This window comes from Aethalodelphis obliquidens, unplaced genomic scaffold (assembly GCF_003676395.1).
Source record: "Aethalodelphis obliquidens isolate GAN/ISIS:26980383/991018 unplaced genomic scaffold, ASM367639v1 scaffold58, whole genome shotgun sequence".
Classification (NCBI taxonomy): Eukaryota; Metazoa; Chordata; class Mammalia; order Artiodactyla; family Delphinidae; genus Aethalodelphis; species Aethalodelphis obliquidens.
Window position 1 is genome coordinate 8,455,252 of NW_020838002.1, and position 21,807 is coordinate 8,477,058.

General features: G+C 40.1%; 3 protein-coding genes across 9 annotated transcripts in view; 2 read left to right on the forward strand and 1 right to left on the reverse strand.

Moving 5' to 3' along the window:
• CLTC (clathrin heavy chain) overlaps nt 1-4,589 on the forward strand; it is a 65,944-nt gene extending 61,355 nt beyond the window's left edge. For both annotated transcript variants that reach the window (XM_027087245.1, XM_027087246.1), the window contains one exon: nt 4,285-4,589. In XM_027087245.1, the coding sequence (XP_026943046.1) occupies nt 4,285-4,319 (35 nt within the window). In that variant the 3' untranslated portion in view covers nt 4,320-4,589. The remainder of the gene's footprint in view (nt 1-4,284) is intronic.
• Nucleotides 4,350-15,169, reverse strand: PTRH2 (peptidyl-tRNA hydrolase 2). Of its 3 annotated transcripts, none has more exons than XM_027087259.1 (2): nt 14,945-15,169; nt 4,350-4,992 (listed from the first exon to the last, which is right to left on the reverse strand). In XM_027087259.1, the coding sequence occupies exon 2, from the start codon at nt 4,990-4,992 to the stop codon at nt 4,453-4,455; it is 540 nt and encodes a 179-aa protein (XP_026943060.1). In that variant the 5' UTR covers nt 14,945-15,169; the 3' UTR covers nt 4,350-4,452. The 3 variants fall into 3 exon arrangements, with proteins under 3 accessions (XP_026943060.1, XP_026943061.1, XP_026943062.1); XM_027087260.1 differs by having other exon boundaries at nt 14,926-15,045; XM_027087261.1 differs by lacking the exon at nt 14,945-15,169 and adding an exon at nt 8,670-9,703.
• Nucleotides 15,170-15,224: 55 nt separating this feature from the next.
• VMP1 (vacuole membrane protein 1) overlaps nt 15,225-21,807 on the forward strand; it is a 131,086-nt gene continuing 124,503 nt past the window's right edge. The window contains exon 1 of one of the 4 annotated variants that reach the window (XM_027087258.1): nt 15,225-15,333. The gene's annotated coding sequence lies outside the window, so the exon portion shown is untranslated. Of the gene's footprint in view, nt 15,338-16,150; nt 16,204-21,807 lie in introns of those variants that run through there. The other 3 variants (XM_027087254.1, XM_027087255.1, XM_027087257.1) reach the window with 3 other exon arrangements.

Sequence of the window (21,807 nt, forward strand, 5' to 3'; positions counted from 1 at the left end):
AAAGTGGAATGAAGATTGGGACGTGTGAAAACACTGCATTACACTGCGTGCACTCCAGTAGTTAATAAGGTACATGCAGTTGTCTAAAGAACCAGTCAGTGCTGAAGTGGGCTACACTTCTACTACCTCCATCATTTTAACCAAGGGGGCACTTTAGGTGTTTATCTAAGTATTTCATTTATGAAGAGATCATGGATGTTAAATTATATTGAAGTAAGACTATACAAGCATGTAGTTAACATGCTGTTCTTCAGCATGAATTGTAAAGGCCCCCAAATTGTGGGTATTTTAAGTTGATTTCTTTTAAACCAGTGTTTGAATTCAAGTTTTTTTGCTTATGGCTGAGAATGTTACTCTAAGTTCATTTCACTGTTAATTCTCAATAGTTAGAGCCCCCTAACCTAGCTTTGTATTGTTCTGTAACTCTAGGTCAAGCCATTGACCATAAACTCCACAGAATGTTTTTTTAAAACTTAGAACTCCTGCTTTTCCCCACCTTCACCTCCTCCCAACCCCCCAATCTTCCTATAGGAAATTATAGTATTAGTTGAAAAAATCCCTTTTCCTTCCTTGGCTTGTCATAGGGAAAACACCTTGCCGCTCAGGTCCTGGGCATCCTGTTGTTTCTCCTGGATCTCAGCCCCCTTCCTTCATCTTTGTCAAAATCAAGAGATTTTTCTCTTTTCCCTTCCCATTTAATAGAAACAAGTTAAAATACTTTAGTAAAGGTTTTCTTACAGCATACTTAAAGAGTTTTGTTTGTTTGTTTTTTGAAGCCTTGTTTTAATCTGGTGCTATGTCTGTGATACTGAGTTGCCCCTTAAAACCATCCATAATGGGCTACAGTAGAAAGGGAAACTGATGCAGGATATAACTTAGGTTCAAATTGAGAGCAAGCTGAACTTCTGAGCTTGTTCCTTCACCTGTAAGTTAACACTATGAGTAATTTTCAGGATTATTTGTAGGAGTATGTTTAAATTACAAAACACCTAGCTCAATACTGGGCAGTAGTAAGTGCTGTACAATAAGAGACAATGAATTGGTAATAAACTGTAATTTAAGGGATCTTCCCTAACTTTCCTCTGAATAGGATGATGGTCGATGGTCTGGGAGAAGGAACTAAAAACAAAACCAAGAGTACTAAGAGTTCTTTACCACTCTCTAAAGGTAACTGAAACAGGAGGGAAGAAGGGGAAAGAGATTCATAGGAAACTTTTCAGGAGGTAAACAGTTATCTGCCTCCCTAGGAAGAACACTTCTTCCTCTTCCTCCCTAGTATCCAAATATAGACATTATACCAAAAAAAAAATCTGATAATTGTTGACAGTCATTTCAACAGACATTGGTACAATAGCAAGAGACTGATGATCTCCAAGTAGGGCTGCTTTAATTTTCCATAAATTGATTTAGTCATGCAGATATTCTCACTGTCATGCAGGGGTCCCCAACACCTGGGGACCTGTTAGGAATGGGGCCTCACAGCAGGAGGTGAGCAGTGGGTGAGAGAGTGAAGCTTCACCTGTATTTACAGCCACTCCCCATTGCTCGCATTACCACCTGAACTCCACCTCCTGTCAGATCAGAAGCAGCATTAGATTCTCATAGGAGCATGAACCCTACTGTGAACTGTGCATGCAAGGGATCTAGGTTGCGTGTTCCTTGTGAGAATCTAATGCCTGATGATCTGAGGTGGAGCTGAGACAGTGATGCCAGCGCTGGGGAGCGGCTGCAAGTACAGATTATCATTAGCAGAGAGGTTTGACTGCAGACTCTCATCAAAACCCTATGAGTGGCAAGTGACAACAAGCTCAGGGCTCCCAGTGATTCTGCATTATAGAGAGCTGTATAATTATTTCATTATATATTACAATATAATAATAAAGTGCACAATAAATGTAATGTGTGTGAATCATCCCAAAACCACCCCCTGCCCCCACCCCAGTCCGTTTAAAAATTATCTTCCATGAAACCAGTCCCTCGTGCCAAAAAGGTTGGGGACCGCTGCTGTAGCGGTTCTCAAACTTCTTCTTAGGATCCTTTTCATACTCAAATTACTGAAGATCCCAAAGAGCTCTAGTTTATGTGGGGTTTTATCTATTCATACTTACTGTATTTTAGTAGTTAAAACAATTTTTTTAAACTATTAACCATTTAAATATGACTAATAAACTCATTGAACGTTAACGTAAGCAATAATGAATTAACCATATTTCCCCAACCAAAAGTGAAGCAAGAAGAATGGCATTGTACTATTTTTTACAAGTCTCTTTAAAGTTTGTTGTAACAGAAGACTGCTGGACTCTCATAACTACTTCTGCATTCAATCTGTTATGTTTTGAAGTATATGAAGAAAATCTGGCCTCATACAGATATTTAATAAGGAAAGGAAGGAGTATTTTAATAGCTTTTCCAGATACTTGTGGTTAGTTGAAATGTGGACTCTTTTTGTAGTTATATCTGCCAAACATCCAGGTCTGGTTAACTAGATTTTGTCAGTTCTTGCAAGTAAAAATGTTTGATGACAAAAGCAGCTAGTTCAGCTCAGGACTCAGCCACAAGTGTTTTTCCTCAAGATGACAGTCACACTTCAGTGTGCACCAGAAGCGTTTGATGTTACATAAAATATAAAAACAGTCAAGGATCAAATTTAATAATTTTTTACTGCTTCTTCAAGGACATGAAGTGAAATTTTTTAAACTAAGTGTAGGGCAGTGAAAACTACAATGACAACTGGTACAAGTAGGTGCCCCTGCCTTGATTTGTGAAAGGTGCCAGCAGTATTACCCACCATTGCTTTTTTATCATCACTGCCAATGTCAAAACAGTGGAAAAGGAAAAGAATGTCTTAGTATTAGGAAAATTGTTTTGACCCCCTGCAAGTGTCTTAGAGACCCCAAGGGCTCTGCAGAGTATACTTTGTGAACCATAAGATTATGAACCCTATAAAATAAATATGAAAGTACAGGTGAGCTAGAAAACAAACATGATGTTTCCATAACTACCAGAATTTGTGTACTATTCATCCTAGTAGATATGCCATGATTTATTAAAATAATATATCAGCCACGGCAGACCATCCTGTTGGGAATGCACTTTTGAACCTAGAACCATCAGTCTCTGAGGCAAGCCTCAGAAATTACCGAAGCCAGAATCATACATTTAGGATTGGGTTCTTTTCAACTCAGTTACATGCTGTTGCATCACTTTCCAATCCAGTATAAACATTCTATTTAGAAACAGTTGCTATTGTAGCATCCTTCACAGTTGCAATTTCTTCTGTGCTGTCAGATGCCAGTGTAAACTATAAAACTGACAAAATAGAACCTTTAAGACTGGCTGCAGTAGTCTTTAGTGTTCTGCCCAGACTCCACTGACCTTGGAGCTTGCGGTTGTGCTATATTACTGCCTATGTTGAAGTTAACTGCTAACTAATGCTAATTGCTGAAGTTAACCATGGAGAGCTGCAGTCACTTAACATGTGCCTGTTACCAAAATTCTCCCTGACATCATCATAGTTCTTAGGGATATACTGAAATTAGAAATCCTGTCAGGATCCCTTTTTGCAAAAAAGCAGTCAGGAAGCTATGTGGTTCTTGGGAGCTGGAACCTTCATATTCTGGGCAGCTGGTATAACGTAATTATTGGAATTATGTCATGCTAAGTGTATAACGATCAAAAGGGAAATAAGGTGCCCTTAAATAATTGTCCAGTTCTTAAGTTCTAGGTAAAGAAATAGTGGGATGTTGGGCTAAGCTACATTCACTTTACAATTACCATAAATTCTTACGTGGGCCCATTATCACCTTCAAGGTCCATACAAGTCACTTCGCAAGTTTCAATGCCTTCATTGTTAGGAAAGGGGGGAACTAAGGAGATGTAGGACCACTGCTGAGAAACTTCAGCCAGTGTGGGTTAGGGAGTGAACATGAAACACAGCACGGGTGGGTTATATCAGTGCTATAAAACCTCAGCTTTAAGACAAAGTTAGATTTTAAACCCATGATCTATTAATAATATAGGCAGTCATACAAAAACTGAAGGCAGGAAAAACAAACTACAGTTTGCACCTAATGGTAGTACCCCTGACCCCTGATCCTCCAAGGTGGGTAATAGAAGAGCTATTAACACACAAAGGGACCAAACCACACATAGGAAATGCTGTTTCCCACCTCGTAATCAATTTTATTGTGACCTTTGCCTCTCATCTTAAATATTTCTTGTTTCAGCACCCATCTCTTGAACCACCAGGACTATTTATTAACCAAACTTTTTTTTTTTTTTCAGCCCAAGATAACTGTGTAACCAGGCCAAGTACATGATAGAAGAACACAGGAATGGATTTTCATCTCAAGAATACATAAGTTGGGGGAAGAAACTCAGCTTTTATTGTTAGAATTTGACAGTTTCAAACCCTTGTGGTGGTGGGATGACCATCATCATACAATATTCCACCTAGTAAAGTTTTAGGTGGCCAGTGACCTTATCAATTAGGTCTACTGGTCCTGGCCCAATTCCTAGAACAGTTCGAGAGCCTGGTGCAATCTGAGTACGTCCTGCATCTTCGATTAAACTTACAGTCAGTCCCAGGATTTCTGCATGGGTCAATAATTCAACTAGAGTTTTTTCATCAGGAGCTCTGACCACCACTTTGGGCTGGCCACAGTTTTCCCATTGTTTGAGTAATTCAGGGTTTCTCCTTCGAATTTGCTTGTAGGCAGAAACAGCAGCATGAGAGCACTGGGCAGCCACTTTCCCTTTTCCCATCTTTAAGTCACTTCGAACCACAAGGATCATTTTGTACTCCCCACCCTCTCCTAAGATGCTTGCTTCTGTTCTGGTGTCAGTGTCTGTCTCGCTCACCGAGCTCTTGGGGATCATTCTAAAGCGTTCTCGGAGTCTCCAGCCCAGGCACATGCCACAAGCAATGCCGGCAGCCATGCTGAGTGCACCAGGATTAGTCAAATATTCCATAACCAAGGGTTTGGAGAGCATCTGAAAGGAAAAGAAAGTTGTCACTATCTAGCAGTGGAAAGTTACAGGCTTATCAGATAAAACATCCTGACAGTATATAAGCAGCAATATTTTAATTCATCCAGAAAAAAGGCAAAATATGTTTTGGATCTTAGGCATGTACTATTTTTTCTCCCCTGCGTACTAGAAAAGGTTCAATACAGGTGAAGCAGTTTAGGTCATTTTGAATCTCAATGTGAGGAGTACATCTCTTTCTTGGATACAACAAAGCTCCGTTCCTCAATTTTTGCTAAGTCTTGTGGAGAAAGGAAATGTTCTGTTTTACCAAGATGCCTAAAGGATCTAGAGAAACCAAGATTAACTCACTCTTTCTGGAATATAGTGAGTGCTTATTTACTTGTGTCTTCGTACTGCATTAATTCTTAATGGGGATGGTACCAACCCCTCAGAGAAGTTCCTGGTTGTCACAACAACGGGCCTGGAGTGAGGTGCGCTGCTGACATTTACTAGACCTTGGCATGGAATGCTAAAAGCCTTACACGTGAAGATTTGTCCCACTGGACATTACTGTAGATGAAAAACTATTAATGTCTGAGAGTAGAACCCAATTTCATTTTGCATACGAACACAAAGTATTTTTTGCATAGTTTTAACACTCAATTTACCAGTAGTATAACTATCATGTAAATCAAAGGAAGATAATCCTTTATCCTTATTATGTTAGAAATTCCTATTACCCCAGCAAAGCTGTTCATGGTATTTGAATCATCAATAAAGCACTTATATCAGTCTACATTTGAGACTGTTGGATTCATGATGCTTCAGTGTATAGGCACAAACAGTCATCAGTTTCTTCTAGTGGAATAAATAGTATCTAAGCATTTATACATTGAAATACATGGGGCCATCATGTTTGTAGAACTTACAAGTGGTGCCCTTGGAATTGTACAGTGCATAATCTGTGTGGCATAGATGGCAGTCCTGGAAATACATATTTTACCATAAAGTTCTTTTTTATTCTCTTTTTTGTTAAAATTAGAACATATTAATGTTTTTGAAATTATATGGTAGGCAAAGTATGCAATGTTATCAAATATTTTAAAATGAGAATATAGGGAATCAAACTTTTTGAGATGTAATTCACATACTACAAAATTCACCTTTTTAGCATACAATTCAGTGTTTTTTAATATATCTACAATGTTGTACAACCATCACCACTATCTAATTCCACAACATTTTCACTGCCCCAAAAAGAAACCCCTACACCCATTAGTAGTCCCTTCCCATTTCTCCCTCACCCAGTCTCTGGTAACCACTAATCTACTTTGTCTTTATGGATTTGCCTATTCTGGACATTCATATAAATCAAACCATACAATATGTGGCCTTTTGTTTCAGGCTTCTATCATCCAGCATGATATTTTCAAGGTTCATCCACACTGTAGCATGTATCAATACTTCATTCCTTTTTTTTTTTTAATTTATTTATTTGTTTTTGGCTGTGTTGGGTCTTCGTTTCTGCGCGAGGGCTTCCTCTAGTTGCGGCAAGTGGGGGCCACTCTTCATCGCGGTGCGCGGGCCTCTCACTGTCGCGGCCTCTCGTTGCGGAGCACAGGCTCCAGACGTGCAGCCTCAGTAGTTGTGGCTCACGGGCCCAGTTGCTCTGCAGCATGTGGGATCCTCCCAGACCAGGGCTCGAACCCGTGTCCCCTGCATTGGCAGGCAGATTCTCAACCACTGCGCCACCAAGGAAGCCCCTTCATTCCTTTTTTTACTGATGAATAATATTCCATTGTATGGGTATACCACATATTATTTATCTGTTCATCAGTTGATGGACATCTGGGTTGTTTCTACCTTTTGGCTACTATTAATAATGCTGCTATAAATACAAGTTTTTGTGTGGACATCTGTTTTCACTTGTCTTGGGCTTATACCTAGAAGTCTCACTGCTGGGTCATACAGCAACTCTGTAACTTTGAGGACCTGCCAAACTATTATCTAAAATGGCTATATCATTTTACATTCGTTGCAAGTGACTTTATTTTTTTAAAAACTGTGTGTTGGGCCTGGTAGGGTTGAGAGCGCTTCTCTAGTGCCTTATGACTGAAGTCTCTAATTCAGAAACAAAAAAACCAATGCCTTTGCAAACAGATCTTCATATAAGTCATGGCTGTCTCCAGATCTCAAAGAAGGATTGGGAGGATTATGAGATAAATTGGGCTAACAGACCTTCAGTAATTGTTAGAGAATGATGGAGTACACTTAATATCTGAAGGAAAAGAAAATGACTATAAATTCTTTTGTCTCCAAACTATAAAAATATAATTTAACACATTACACTGCTATACTATGTATCTTGCTTTTCTAAGTCAAACGTACAGTTAATAAAAAAGTGAAACAACCCAATGTCCCCACATTTGCAATGTCAAATTCAAACCCTGCCCTCCCCAGAACAAAACTAATTTCCCTGAAATTGCTACTTAATGTTATAAAACCTGTATCTCCACTTCCTTGGAGTCCATCAGAATCCTTTACTATTCAGTTACTTTCTGAACACCTACCAAAAAATCTCTGCATTTTATAGTAGTTCATGCATCTCCTTCTCTAGTTGGATCCTGTCTGGAGCTACCTTTTTTTTTTTTAAATGGTTCAATTTCTCCATATCCTCACTAACACTTGTTATTTTCTTTCTTTCTTTCTTTTTTAAAATTTATTTATTTTTGGCTGGGTTGGGTCTTTGTTGCTGCGCACGGGCTTCCTCTAGTTGCGCAAGTAGGGGGCTACTCTTCACTGTGGTGCATAGGCTTCTCATTGCGGTGGCTCCTCTATGTTGTGGAGCATGGGCTCTATGTGCGTGGGCTTCAGCAGTTGTAGCACACGGGCTCAGTAGTTGTGGCTCGTGGGCTCTAGAGCGCAGGCTCAGTAGCTGTGGTGCACGGGCTTAGGTGCTCCGCGGCGTGTGGGATCTTCCCCGACCAGGGCTCAAACCCGTGTCCCCTGCATTGGCAGGCGGATTCTTAACCACTGCACCACCAGGGAAGTCCCTGGAGCTGCCTTCTTAAATGGCCAACTTTTACAGATACAGAGGCAGGAATACCAGGACAATGTGGTGAGGAACATATTTCCAGAAGCTGAGAGCACTCTGAGACAGTCCATTAGTTTTGGGAAAAAACTAATGTGGGGTAGTTGTGGGGCAGAAGGTAGTTTGAGGCGGGGTCAAGAAAGAGAAACAAAGTGAAAGCAAAGCAGAAAGAAAAAGCAACAGATACAAGGGGCTGTGAAGAAAAAGGAAAGGTTTTTTTTTTTCCCTCTTAGGATGGAAAGATGAGTATATACAAATGTTGAACATATTTATATGTTAATGGATGGACCCAGAGAAAAGGTAGGTAGATGCTCAAGATAGGGAAAGAATAATTAATAATACAAAGCAGTAGGTGGGAGGCACCTAAGTCCCTGTGAAGAGATTTGGTCTTGGAAAGAAGGGACACCTTTCCCAATGTGACAGGTTTAGATGCAGGTAGGGCTGTGGATTTGGAAGCAGGAAATTGTTTCTTGGAGTTATTTTGTACAAAAGTCAAAGTTGAGAAGAGGAAGACTGAAATAAAAGTTACAGCAAAACACAGCAGGATTGCAGAGGAACATTGAAAACATGGTTAGGATTAGTAATGATTTTATAACGGTACCATACCTACCAGTTATGATCTTCTCCAGCAGTACTTAGCAGCCTGAGTATAGGTAAAAATATAGAAGAGATGACTTCATACTTCACAGAGAAAATAGAAGCCAGAAGACTAAAACCACATAACCTCTGCCTCCAAACATATAAACTAAATCTGCTGTACCTATATTCTTCCTTCATCCTACCCATCTACGACAGATAGTTGGATTTATCCAAGTTTGAATTCTACTAAGAGTAAGCACCAAGATAAGGGGCATAAGGGAATTTAGGGTGAAGGCAAGAATGTTTGAAATGATAAGCCATGAAATCCACATTCTTATAAAATGATTTAAGGACAGGAAGGTGACAGAGGATATGCACATGCTATTAAGAAAAGGTATGATGGAAGTAAGCTGGAAAGGCAGATGGCTGTGGTTAGAGAGAGATGTCTGGGGTTTTGAGTTTGGAAATGGAACATTATAACGTGATGGAAAGTCCCGAGTGTAGCTACAGAAATAGGTTATCTGAATTATAGTCAGAAGTGTGTCATTAAGCTCATCTGCTTTCTTAATTCTTTTATTTTTATGATATATTGCCTCCTTCCTCCCACAAATATTAACTGGTTCTGCTCTAGGATCTGGGGGAATACAGGAGCACACAAAGGAGAAAAAGTCCCTTCTCTCATGGAGCTTATGTTCTGGTAGTGGTTTAGAGATGACTCAGTCCTAATTTTGAATTTCTTTCATTTTATTTTAAGAAAACTTCATGTTGTCATAGCTCAAAGCTTCAGTGGTACTTTGAATGTATTGTGTCATTTGATCCACATAACTGTAAGAAGTTAGCATTAATTCTATATATTGAAAATGAGGAAACTGAGGCAAAGAGAAGTTAAAAAAAACCCAAATGTTTGCTGACTTCCTATGTACCAGACACATACCTTGTGAGACTAGGAATACAGTGAACAATACAGGCCACTGCCAGTTGTTCAGAGATGAGTGGAGGAGAAGACAAATAATTACATGGCTGGTAAATGTTATGAAAAGGCATTAGGGAGAACTTCCTTGGTGGTCCAGTGGTTAAGAATCTGCCTTCCAGGACTTCCCTGGTGGTGCAGTGGTTAGGAATCTGCCTGCCAATGCAGGGGACATGGGTTCGATCCCTGGTCTGGGAAGATCCTACATGCCAAGGAGCAACTACACCCGTGTGCCACAACTACTGAGCCTGTGCTCTAGAGCCCTTGAGCCACAACTCCTGAGCCCACGCACCACAACCACTGAAGCCCATGCACCTAGAGCCCGTGCTCCACAACAAGAGAAGCCACCACAATGAGAAGCCTGCGCACTGCAACGGAGAGGAGCCCCTGCTCACCACAACTAGAGAAAGCTGGCGTGCAGCAACGAAGACCCAACGCAGCCAAAAAACAAAAAAACAAACAAAAAAAAGAGTCTGCCTTCTAATGCAGGGGACACAGGTTCGATACTTGGTTGGGGAACTAAGATCCCACATGCTGCGGGGCAACTAAGCCTGCGTGCTGCAACTACTGAGCCCACGTGCCGCAACTACAGACCTTACGTGCTCTGGAGCCCACATACTATAACTAGAGAGCCTGTGAGCCGCAACTACTGAGCCCTCGTGCCACAACTAGAGATCCCGTGCATAACAACTACAGAGAAGCCCATATGCCGCAACGAAGAACCTGCGCACCGCAATGAAAGATCCCACGTGCCGCAACTAAGACCTGACACAGCCATAAATAAATAAATACATACATAAATATTTTTTTAAAAAAAGGTGTTGGGGAGTACATAAAGTGCTTTAGCTCAGTGTAGGAGGTCAGGGAAGGCCTCGTCAAAGAAATATTTAAAATGCAACAAAGGATCAGTAAGAAGATAGAAGGATGGAAGATCATTTCAGGCAGAAAGAACACCAAGTGGGCAGGCCAGAGGAGAGAAATACGATATGTAAAATGACCTGAAAGCAGTCCAGACTGCTGGAAGGTGGAGAGAAAGAGCTGCAGAGAACAAAGTGAGAAAGAAGGGCAGATCACAGAAGGCCTTGTAAGCCATGTTAGATGGTTTGGAATTTACCTTAAGGACAATGAGAAGCTGCTGCAGGGAAATGATTTTTGTTTTCTAAGAGATCACCTGGGACTTCAGTATAAAGAATGAATTAGAAGCTGGTAAGAACAGATACAGGGGATTGATCAGGAGGCTGCTATAATGTAATCATAGTAACAGTTAATAATTGCTAAATTAGGTTTTATATTAGGTGTACATTAGGTATTGACACTCTACATGAATTGTCTCCTTCAATGTTCCCAACAGTCCTTTAAGGTAAATACAGATTATCCCCATTTTTTCAGATGTGAAAATTGGGGTACAGAGAATATAAGTAGCTCACCCAAGTTCACAAAGCTAGTAAATGGTAGCCTGACTCCAGAGCCTGTGTTCTTAACACTACTCTGTTGCCTTTCCCAGTAGTCTAGATGAGATGACAGTCACTCAGAGAAGAGTAGTGACAATGGGAAAGGAAAGAAGTGGCTGAGGCACACCTGTATGATTTGGTGACTCACTGGAAGTCTGATGATAAAAGAAAGGGAGAAGTTTAGAATGACACCTAGATTTGAACAAATGGAGATTGCAAGTATACTATTTACTGATGAAGGGATTCTGGTGAAAGAGAAGGTTTGAAAGTAAAAGATACTAAAATCAGTTTTAGATATATTACGTCTGGTTTGACCAAAAGACATCCTGGTTGAGATGTCCAGGAAAAAAAAAAAAAGATATATCATTTAAGAGGTCAGAAGATAAGCTTAGGCTAGAAATACATATTTAAAAGAAATTAATATATAACTGAGATTACTGAAGTGATGAAAGTGGGTAAGGCCACTGGGTCAAGTATATCGAGGGAAGAAATGGCTAAACAGAACCTTGAGGAAACAAGCATTTAGGGATAAAAGGAGAATGACAAGGAATGACCATCATAAATGGTTAAGTCATCAGCACCTAGTTTCAGTCCTCTTTCACTGGTGTGCCTAAAATGGTGACAGGGCTGTACTGACATGGTACTTTAAGGCTCTAGACGCCTTTGCAGCCACAAAAAAAGAAAATAAAATTTAATTCTTACTAGAACCCACATCATCTCATAATGCATCTATCATTTAGTTACTACATGATGCTTACATATCAGCAGGACTTCTCTCTGATAATCTAACAACCAGACTACAAATAGAACAAATATTCAATTTTATATATATATATAAATACATACACACACACACACACACACACACACACACAAACTTCTATGTCAAGAATTAGAAGGATTCTCTGCACCAATTTCTAGGTTGCAAAATAACCAAATATCCCACATACCAGACTCAGGTACTATCTGGAGAAAGGAACTACACATGAGTATATGTTGAACATACTCGTCTAAAAGGTCATGATGGAAAGTTTCGCATTTTCTCAGCTTTATTTAAAAACAGATATACCAGTAAGAGTCATCATAAACAGAAAGCAGAAAAAGTTCCAGAAATAACCAAGCTTGTTTATCACTTCTGTCCCATATCTTATGAGGTCTCTAATTCTAAAATGTTGAAATTAATACTAGCATCTCTATTCTTTACGATGTTCTAATCTCCTATCAGCCTGATCAGATCAACATCTAACTCCTGTAAAAAGTGTTTCAGCCTGTCCCCTTTTCTGCATATCTATTATAAACATGTATCAATAAACCCAGTGCTTGAGACTAAGGTAAAAATAACTATCTTAGTCTCATAGACAATCCTGGGCAATGACGGCACTGCCAAAAGAACATGTCCTATAAAACCCTCCTCTTGGTGCCTTCTAATTTCTCAGCCAGATTAAACCTCTTTCACCAATGCTCATGATTCCATTACCTTCTGAGGCATGCTACCCCCATTTATCCTGTTCCACTGGCTACCGTTCCTTGGCCTTTTCCAACCTAAAAATCCTCCCTCTTTGACCCTTAAACCATTGCCTCACTTTTCCTCTTCCCTTCATCTCTAAACTTCTTCAGTTACCTGTCTCCCTTCCCCACTCAACTGAAACTGCTAAGGAATCAGACACCAGTTAATTGCCAAACGCAGCTGCCTCTTTTTAGGCCTCATCTTGAGTTTTCTGCACCACTCACTGACAACTTTTCTTTAAGCTTTCTTCCCTTGAATTCTTTAATCCAACGTTCACCCTAGTATCATCCTATCTTTCTGATACCTTTTTTCCAGTCTCTTTTTCTGGTTGTATGTCCTCTGTTGTCTCCTGCTGTATGTATTATCCAAGCTTACACATTTGGGCCTCTTTTCAGTCTGTACCTACGTTGTCCTATACAGCAACCATTAGCCAAACGTAGTCATTTAAACTTAAATTAAAACTAAATGAAAATTCAGTTCTTCAGTTACATTTAACAATATTTCAAGTGCTCAATAGCTCAACAGCTTAAAAGTGGCTAGCTGCCACTCTATGAGTTAGCGAGATATGGAACATTTCCATGACTGCAGAAAGTTCTATTGGACAGTGCTGGTTTATATACTCTCTTTCCATTCAATCAATTAATCAAGCAATATTTACTGAGGGCCTATTGTGCACAGTTCTGGACCCTGGAGAAGAGCACTGAACAATCTAGTAGGAGGAGACAGACAATAAATAGTTTGTGAAATGAAGAATCTCACTCATTCCTGAATTAACAAATGCTGAGGATTCCTAGAGCGTCTCCCTGGGCACCACACTTGAACTTCCAACTTCTGCTAGATTTTACCACTTAGATGTCTATGAAGTGGTCTAAACTGTGTCCTACACTGAACTCAGTATCTTCCCTTCCCTCTCAAACTTCCTGTAATCTTTCCATATTTGGTTCACTTGTGCCCTAGTTCATCCTAGTCCATCTGCCGTTATAATTAATTGTACTTCTAAAGCACAAATCTGATCCTGTAATTTCTCTGCTCGAAAATCACTGGATAAAAGCCTAAGGAATAAGGAAACCAAGTCCCCCTAAAACTGAGTCCCTTACCGAGTTTATGATTAATCTCTCTAACCAAAACTTTATCCCTTTTCTTGTCCGCGGTGACCTCAACCCTGCACTAACTGAATACTAACCAACCAGAGTTGATGACTAAAATTGTTGTCAATAACACTGTCAATACACTAAAACTGCTGTTGTAGATATCATCTACCACTCAGGTTGTTTCTCCAGGGCAAGATGAGCTAACAGACCTCGAGCCATAGACCACCTGGCCAGAGAATCATAAACCAGAGACATCCTGACTCCTGAAACTACAATTAAGGAAAGTCAAAGAAATGTTACAAGATGATTAATTCCAGCCTCTTTGTTCTTCCCCTTTAAAAAAACCCCTACCTCAAACACCAAGTTGGAGTGGATTTGAAGCTTGTCTCCCACTCCCTTGCTTGGGGCCCTGCAATAAAGACTGTGCTTTCTTTCACCACAACCCGGTGTTAGTACCCTTTGGGTACCCGTTTGCTACCCGTTGGGTGAGTGGACCCAAGTTCGGTGGGGTAACAATAAAACATAAATCCCTTTGCAGGAATTCAAAGAACTACGCAATTTGGTTTCAACCTACTTTATCCTCCTCTCCTGCTACACAGTGTACTATTCAGCCACACCAAATGACTAGGTATTTTCAAGCAGCAATCTCTCCCTGAAATAATTTTCTCCAATTAAACACACAAAAAATCCTCTTCACCCATGAAGGTGTAGTTCAAACCAAACCTGTCTCTTAAGTCTTTACCACCCCCCAGTCAGTCTTAATTATTTACTTTCCAGAGCCGCTGTAACAATAACACATAACCACTGTAGAGCATAATTCTCAACGTCTAGTACAGTGCCTGGGATTGTTAACGTATTAAATACTCCTTTAGACATTATGTCTGTGTGACACAAGGAGGCAATTTTTCGATCATATTCTTGGAGGCCTTTTCTTTCCTCGTAGGACTCAACAACTTGCTACGCTGTGGGTACTCAATAAATACTCAGCAGAGTGTGAGGCCTGCTCGGTATTTTCTCACATTCGGAACGAATCCATCAATGCTGCCTCAATGGAGGCGTTGCCTGGGAACTAGAAATTCTGGGTCCTTCCCCTCCCCAGCAGCTTGGTCCTTTCTTCCAAAAGACGACTGGCCGAACCGGAACAGTGGCTCCGGCGGCCACTGGGCGGAAGACAGTTTACGAAGAAGATGAAAGGGTAAGGGGGTGGTTATAAAATTAGATAGGAAGAAACATTCCAATTGGAGACAAAATGAAGAACATCCCCCTACCTGTGAGAGGCTGACCTACCTAGAAAACCTCTCCTCCAACTCAGCTGCGGCTTTGCGTTCCTCACTTCTGGGTAACAGACTCTTTTCTCGCGCGAGTTACCCCTTCCGGGGTTCCTTGACAACAAGTTCCGGATCAAGAACCGCGAAGAGAACAGTCATTCTTCCTCTCGCCCCGCCCACAAGTCCCTAACCCACACTCGAACTGAAATCCCGCGACTGTCAGCTGAGGGGGTCGAAAGGAGGGGGGAACGTTTTTCTTCTGGAGGCGGTCTCCCGGAGGGGAAACGGACCGGAAGTGACGTAAGCTAGTTCCGGTTGGCCGGAGCCCTGCGGCGGGTGTGAGAGTCAGTCGTGAGCCGCTTCCAGGATCCGAGATCAGGAGATCCGGAGAAGCCGGAGTCAGAGCGGGTAGGTAAGCGAGAGCGGGGAATTGGGGACGGACGCCTGAGGCTATCCTCAGAGCTTGGCTTCTTCTGCACTTAGACGGTGCAGATCTAGGGCACCGTGATTTTGACTTCAAGCAGTGCTTTAGAGCGCTGCTGACTGTCTCAGTCTGGCAGTAGATATTTGGGACACCTCCCCGTGGTTGGCCACCCGTACTGGACTCCCAACCATTCCCTCTCATCAAGGCGAACTTGGAAGCCGTTCTGAGCTTCTGTAGAGTACCCATCTCCTCTTCCTCTCTGCGTGTCTAGGACCTTAGAGTAAACGAGGAAGGTCTTCCTTGCTGATGACCAAGCTGTTTCTCAGCATTTGTCCGTTGGTTTCTTGCCCCCCCCACCCCGCCAACCACTAGCACATGATTCTGTTTTGTAACCATTTCTAAACAAAATTCAGACGTGCAAGTGCCTTCTAAAGCGTTGGTGGCCAAGGGAATGGGGCCTTCCCTCCGTAGATCTCTTGCAGAGGACCTTCACGTTATTTCCCACTACTTTCATGAAGAATAGCGTTCTCTGCCTTTTCCAAATCCCTGACCCCCTGAATTTCTTTACAGTGGAGGTATTTGCAATAAAACATGAAGGTTAGCTTAATCTCTAAACTTTCAGTAAGCCGTATGTGACCCTGTGTCACGCTGCTTAAGATTATTTGTGACCTCCAGTAAGTTTTGCACTGTTGTCTTTTGTTTTCCTGCAAATTCATGCAAAACTCTCATATAGGCTCTGGCACTGTTTACCTGTCTTGATAACATAGCTCCTTTTCCTAACTTTAATGTCTTTCAGTTCTCCTTTGGGGCTTGTCAGAAATTCTGTAGACAGATTGTACTGATCCTTTGGAGAAGTTCGTACAAGTATTTCTAATGTTGTAATGATAGAGAATTTAATGTTCTGCTACTACCTATTAATTGTATTATCATTAGCCCTGATTTTCGTTGTGTATTCTTAGCATAAATGATGATAGTAAGAAACTGCTATTTACTAGGCAACATTTTATGCATTATAGATTATTTTTTTATTGACCTTTGGAAGAGGTGGTGGTACCCAGACAAATGTGACAAATGTGGCCAATTTGTGTACGTGTGAAATGACTCTACAGTAGAAATCTTTTATATTTTACTTATTTGCCTGTATTATTTTAAAACACTGGAGCATTTTTTTTTCCTTTGAGGAATATATCCTACTTGATTAATATAGTTTAATTCCTTGATTCACAGTCCAGAATAACCAAGTTTCTGAAATACTTCAGTAAATGTTTTAATACCTTTTAGCAATTTAATGCTTTAGAGCTAGTTTAATCAATTTGTTGTTTATTTACATATTGTTCTTATTTTTGAGTTAGAAATTTTTTTCACACTTGTCTTTGAAGCGAGGCAAAAAATTTTTGAAATGTGGAATTATATAAATTAGATGTTACTATTTTTAACAGCTGGTAAATTTGCTTTTTTACTTTATAACTGCCACACCTGGTCTTATATTCTTTTTGTTCAGTCCAGTTATCCAGGGACTGATTATCCAAACTTTCTCACTTTCCAACTTCTTCCTGCCTTTGGCTTGAATTACCAGTTTTTAGGATTGCAAACATCATTAAACTTTAAATCAGAAGACCTAGATTGGAATCTTGGCTCCAACACTTATTGAGCATAGGTTGGCAAGTTACCTAACTTTCTGAGCTGATCTGAATTGTGTTGATTAAAGTACTGCTCACTTCATAGGATTTTTACAGCGATGAAGGGAGATAGTAAATGTGAAATCACTATGTAAATGAAAATATGGTGATATTGTCATTTTACTCTGAAAGCAGGAAATATATCAGTGCAGAATACTGTTACTTTGCATCATTTCAAAATTTGATGTTTTATATTAAGTGTGTTATTTATCTGAAATTTGTCACACACTTTTCTGAGATGATCTTTGCCCTCCTTTTGAACGCAATAAAAGCTAATCAGGAATAGTTTGAAACTGTAATCCACTGTATTAGTCACCTTGGTTTATAAGTAGGTGACTTCAGAATGAGTTTAGTTTTGCATTTGGGAGTTTAAATTTGATCCTTTTTGGCCATCAGGTATTGTTACTTAAGAATTTCCACGTGCAGAGGAAGTTGAACTTTTGGGCACTTACATATAGTTAACTAAAGCCTTACTTACTTATATTATTTCACTGAAACCTATTGAAAGCAATATTTAGAATTAGAAGCAACCTCTGTGAACACAGAGTTAGATTCTTCTCATCTAACAGAGGAGAAAATTAGGGCCCAGAAACAATCAGTAATTGGCTTGCCTGAGGTCATATGGCTTAGGTAGCACCAGAGCCTGAACTGGAACTGAGGTCCCAAGTGTTCTTTCTTTCTGCTAAGGTTGTCTCCAGGCATCTTTATTTGGTTTCGCAGTATTTCTTGGTTTGCATGAAAATGGTTTTCTTATGTATTAAAGGGATCTGTATGTGTATGTACATTTTTTTCCCTTTTTACCTGATTTTCAGTCTTGTAAATTCTAGGAAAACAAAAACTATGCTTGGCAAAATTTGTGGTGGAATGGAATAAGGATAGAAAAAAGTTAGTTCTGTTCTTCAGAATAGTTATTCTGAGTTCATGCTTCATTACTATCAGGTATCAAGGTGTCTTCTTTCTGGCAAGTGGAAAAGGCAGAGGATCTTTGTAACACATGTCTCTACTGAGTGAGTGTCATTGCTAATGATAGGAGGAAACTATAATAATTTCTTTGCTCCTGATAAAAAATTTTCCCAAGCTGTTTGTAATTTTAATATAATTATTTCATTCTAGGTAAATAGCCACTGTAGAAGAGTTTATTTTTTGTCTTGGTGAGAATCCTTTTGCTTCCATTGATTTCACAAAACTTGTTTAGTCTCTGACTATAATTTAAAGAGTTTTGTCAGTGTTCCAGAAATAAAAAAATCTTCTTAGTAGGTCACCGTGGTGTTTTCTCTTGTTCTAGAGGTTCATTAATAAAACCTTGGTCTTTATAGATTTTCCTGGAAGGACTACGTAGATAGTGTTAAGAGCCTAGGCTATGAATTTAGATTGCCTTAGTTCAAATTCCAGGTCTACTACTGTGCAACCCTTGGGCTAGTCTAGTTACTTAACCTCTTATTATCTCAGTTTCCTCCTAGATATTGAAGTTAGTACACACCTTTATTGTTAGGGTTAAGTGAATAGATTTAAGTAAAGCATTTAGAACAGTGCCTGGCATATAGTTAACCATGATTGTTGTGTCATCATTATCATATGGCCTACTGAGCAGTTACTAAGAACTTTTTCCAGCCCTCTTTCGAAAGCATATCTTTGTGTTCCTGCTTACTTGATTATTGTTTGCTCATTATTAATGAAGTTTCAGTAAATATATATATGTATATATTCACATTTCGTGAATGTTTTACAACATATGCGGGATTCTTAACCAAATGAGTCATTCTTGTAGGCCATTATCTCAACCTTTTTGTGTTATTAACAGTTTACATTATATGTGTAAGCCACAACACAGAATTTGATAATTGAAATTTGGGGGTTTGATATTTAACAATGTCTTCTAGCACTTACTTTCTTTGCATGAGCAGATTATTTTGCAGTGATATCTATTGTCATATTTATCTGTTCATTCATCCAATCAGTGAACAAACATCTTGTGTCTTAAGCCTTTTACCAGGTTCTGGGAAAAACAGTGGGGAACAAAAACTAATAGATATTTTAGTTAGGAGCCTGACAGAGAGAAAAAAATAATACAAAAATGAAAGAATAAGGGCTTCCCTGATGGCGCAGTGGTTGGGAGTCCGCCTGCTAATGCAGGGGACACGGGTTCATGCCCTGGTCTGGGAGGATCCCACATGCCGCGGAGCGGCTGGGCCCATGAGCCATGGCTGCTGAGCCTGCGCATCCGGAGCCTGTGCTCCACAACGGGAGAGGCCACAACAGTGAGAGGCCTGCGTACCACAAAAAAAAAAAAAAGGAAGAATAAGCACAGTGTCATAAATGTTATGAAGGAAACAATCAAGGGTCTGAGAGAGATTTAATGTGGATATATGCTTGTTTAAGACTCTAGTATCGTACACCTAGAATATAGTGACATGAGATGAGATAAGAAACATTCATGGTCCAAGTTATGTAGAACTTTGCAGGCCATGAAAATGAGTTTGGATTTGATTTTGAGTGTAATTAGGAAGTCATTCTACAGTTACAAGTAGAGTAGTATGATTTATAAGTAGTTTACTCTTGCTCATGTGTGAAGGATGAATTGAAGGGGACAAGAGTAGAAATGGAGAGAGACGTTAGGAGTCCATTGAGTAGTCCAAGCGAGAGATGAAAATGGCCTGGACCAGAGTGGTGGCAAAAAAGTGGAGAGCAGTGGGTGGATACTACATATATCTGGAACAGGATTGGTCCTGGATTAGATGTGAGGTGTAAGGAATTGAGAAGAGTCAAGGATGGCTGTGCCTCTGGATTCAGTAACTTGGTGGATGGTTGTGCCAAGTAGTGGGAGAGGGAAGGTTTTGGGAGGGCCAGGTTTGTTACAGGAAGAGGGCTGGGGAGGGAGAAAAAAGCGCGTGTTGAATTTGAGGTGCCTGGGAATCATCTAAGTGCTGCTATTAGGTGTTCCAATCTAGAGGTCAGGACGAAAAATACAAATTCAAGCTAGTATTTTAAACCGTGCAGCTAGATAAGTCACTTGGGGGAAACAGGGAAGAGGAGAGGTCCCAGGTCAGGTAAAAGAGAGCTGGCAAAGGACACTAAGGAGTGTTTAAAGAAAGAATGATGGGGTACACAGAACTCATAAAAGTGGTTCCACCTAGAGAGTACTAGACAGATGAGGGACAGAGGGGAGCAAGATTTTTCATTTTTTAAAAATTTTATATGTTAGAGCATGCGGAAGTCTTTGCTTATTAAGAATTCTCTTAAGAAATGGTCAGGTCTGTCAAATGCCACTCTCTGGTCTATATGAGGAGAGAATAAAGTCCAGTAAGGTTGAATTGGTTGATCTGACTAGCTACTTCTAACCTCATCATTGTTTGTTTTTTTTTTGCGGTACGCGGGCCTCTCACTGTTGTGGCCTCTCCCGTTGCGGAGCACAGGCTCCGGATGCACAGGCTCAGTGGCCATGGCTCACGGGCCTAGCCACTCCACGGCATGTGGGATCTTCCCAGACCGGGGCACGAACCCGTGTCCCCTGCATCGGCAGGCGGATTCTCAACCACTGCGCCACCAGGGAAGCCCTAAACTCATCATTTGAGTCTGGTTCCTTCCAGAAACTTTCAGGTCACCACATTTGAAAAGCGTTTAATCAAGCGAATATACAAGATTCTTCTGCTCCTTATAAGTTTTTAAGATCTATTTAGAGGAGATATTATTTTTTATACATATTTTTCAATTTTTACTTTAAAGTAATTATAGGAAGTTGCAGAGATAGTACAGAGTATGATTGGTAGCTGTATGATAATTGCATGTTTAGTTGTTTTTTTTTTTTGAGGGGGGCCCCGCACCACGTGGCATGCGGATGTGGGATCTTAGTTCCCCACCCAGGGATCGAACCTGGGCCCTTGGCAATGAGAACATGGAGTCCGAACTACTGGACTGCCAGGGGATTCCCTAGAGGAGCTTTTAGTACTGCTTCTATGGGGCAGAGGAATTTTCTTTAATTTTTTAAAATAATCAGAGAGTATCTATAGTATTTCTATATCTATGAAACTGTAAGTTTTAGAAACTTAAGTGTTTGAATTTATCAGTAACCTTAATAACTATTGGTAAGTGGAACATGCCAGACAGACTCCTGCCTCAAAGTCTTTGCACTTTTTTTTTTTCTTTCCCTACAGTGCTCTTACCCATATTTTTCCATGGTCCTTTTCTAATGTCAGATTCTCAGATAAAGCTTCTCTATCCACCCTGTTAAATATTGTGCACAGACACATACATATGCACACATACCAAATTTCTTTATTTTTCATTTGTAGTACTTACTACTATCTGATAATATGTTTGAATATTTGTCTGTTTACTGCTGTGTCTCTAGCATCTCACACTGTGCCTGGCACATAGTATGTACTCAGTAAATATTTGTTAAATGAGTAAATGAAAAATTTATTTTCACAGCTGTGTAATATTTCATTGTACCTTAATTTATTTATCTGTTCTCCTGACAGTGGACATTTGAGTAGTTTATAGCTTTTGCTATTAAGACCAATGTTGCTAAAAATATTATTGTACATATTGGCTCTTCACATGTGCAAGAGGTTCTTTTGGCTATGTACCTAGGCATAGAATTCTAACAAGGGTATGCCAGTATTCAGCTTTACAAGTTGTTTCCCAAACTCTGCTATTGTCGTCCTTCCTAATTCTTGCCAAAGAATGCATGTAAAGAGTGATGTAGTGGATTATAGATTCTTCTCATCATCGTATGCATACCCCTCTGCAATATGATTTTACTTCTAGAGTCTCTTATTC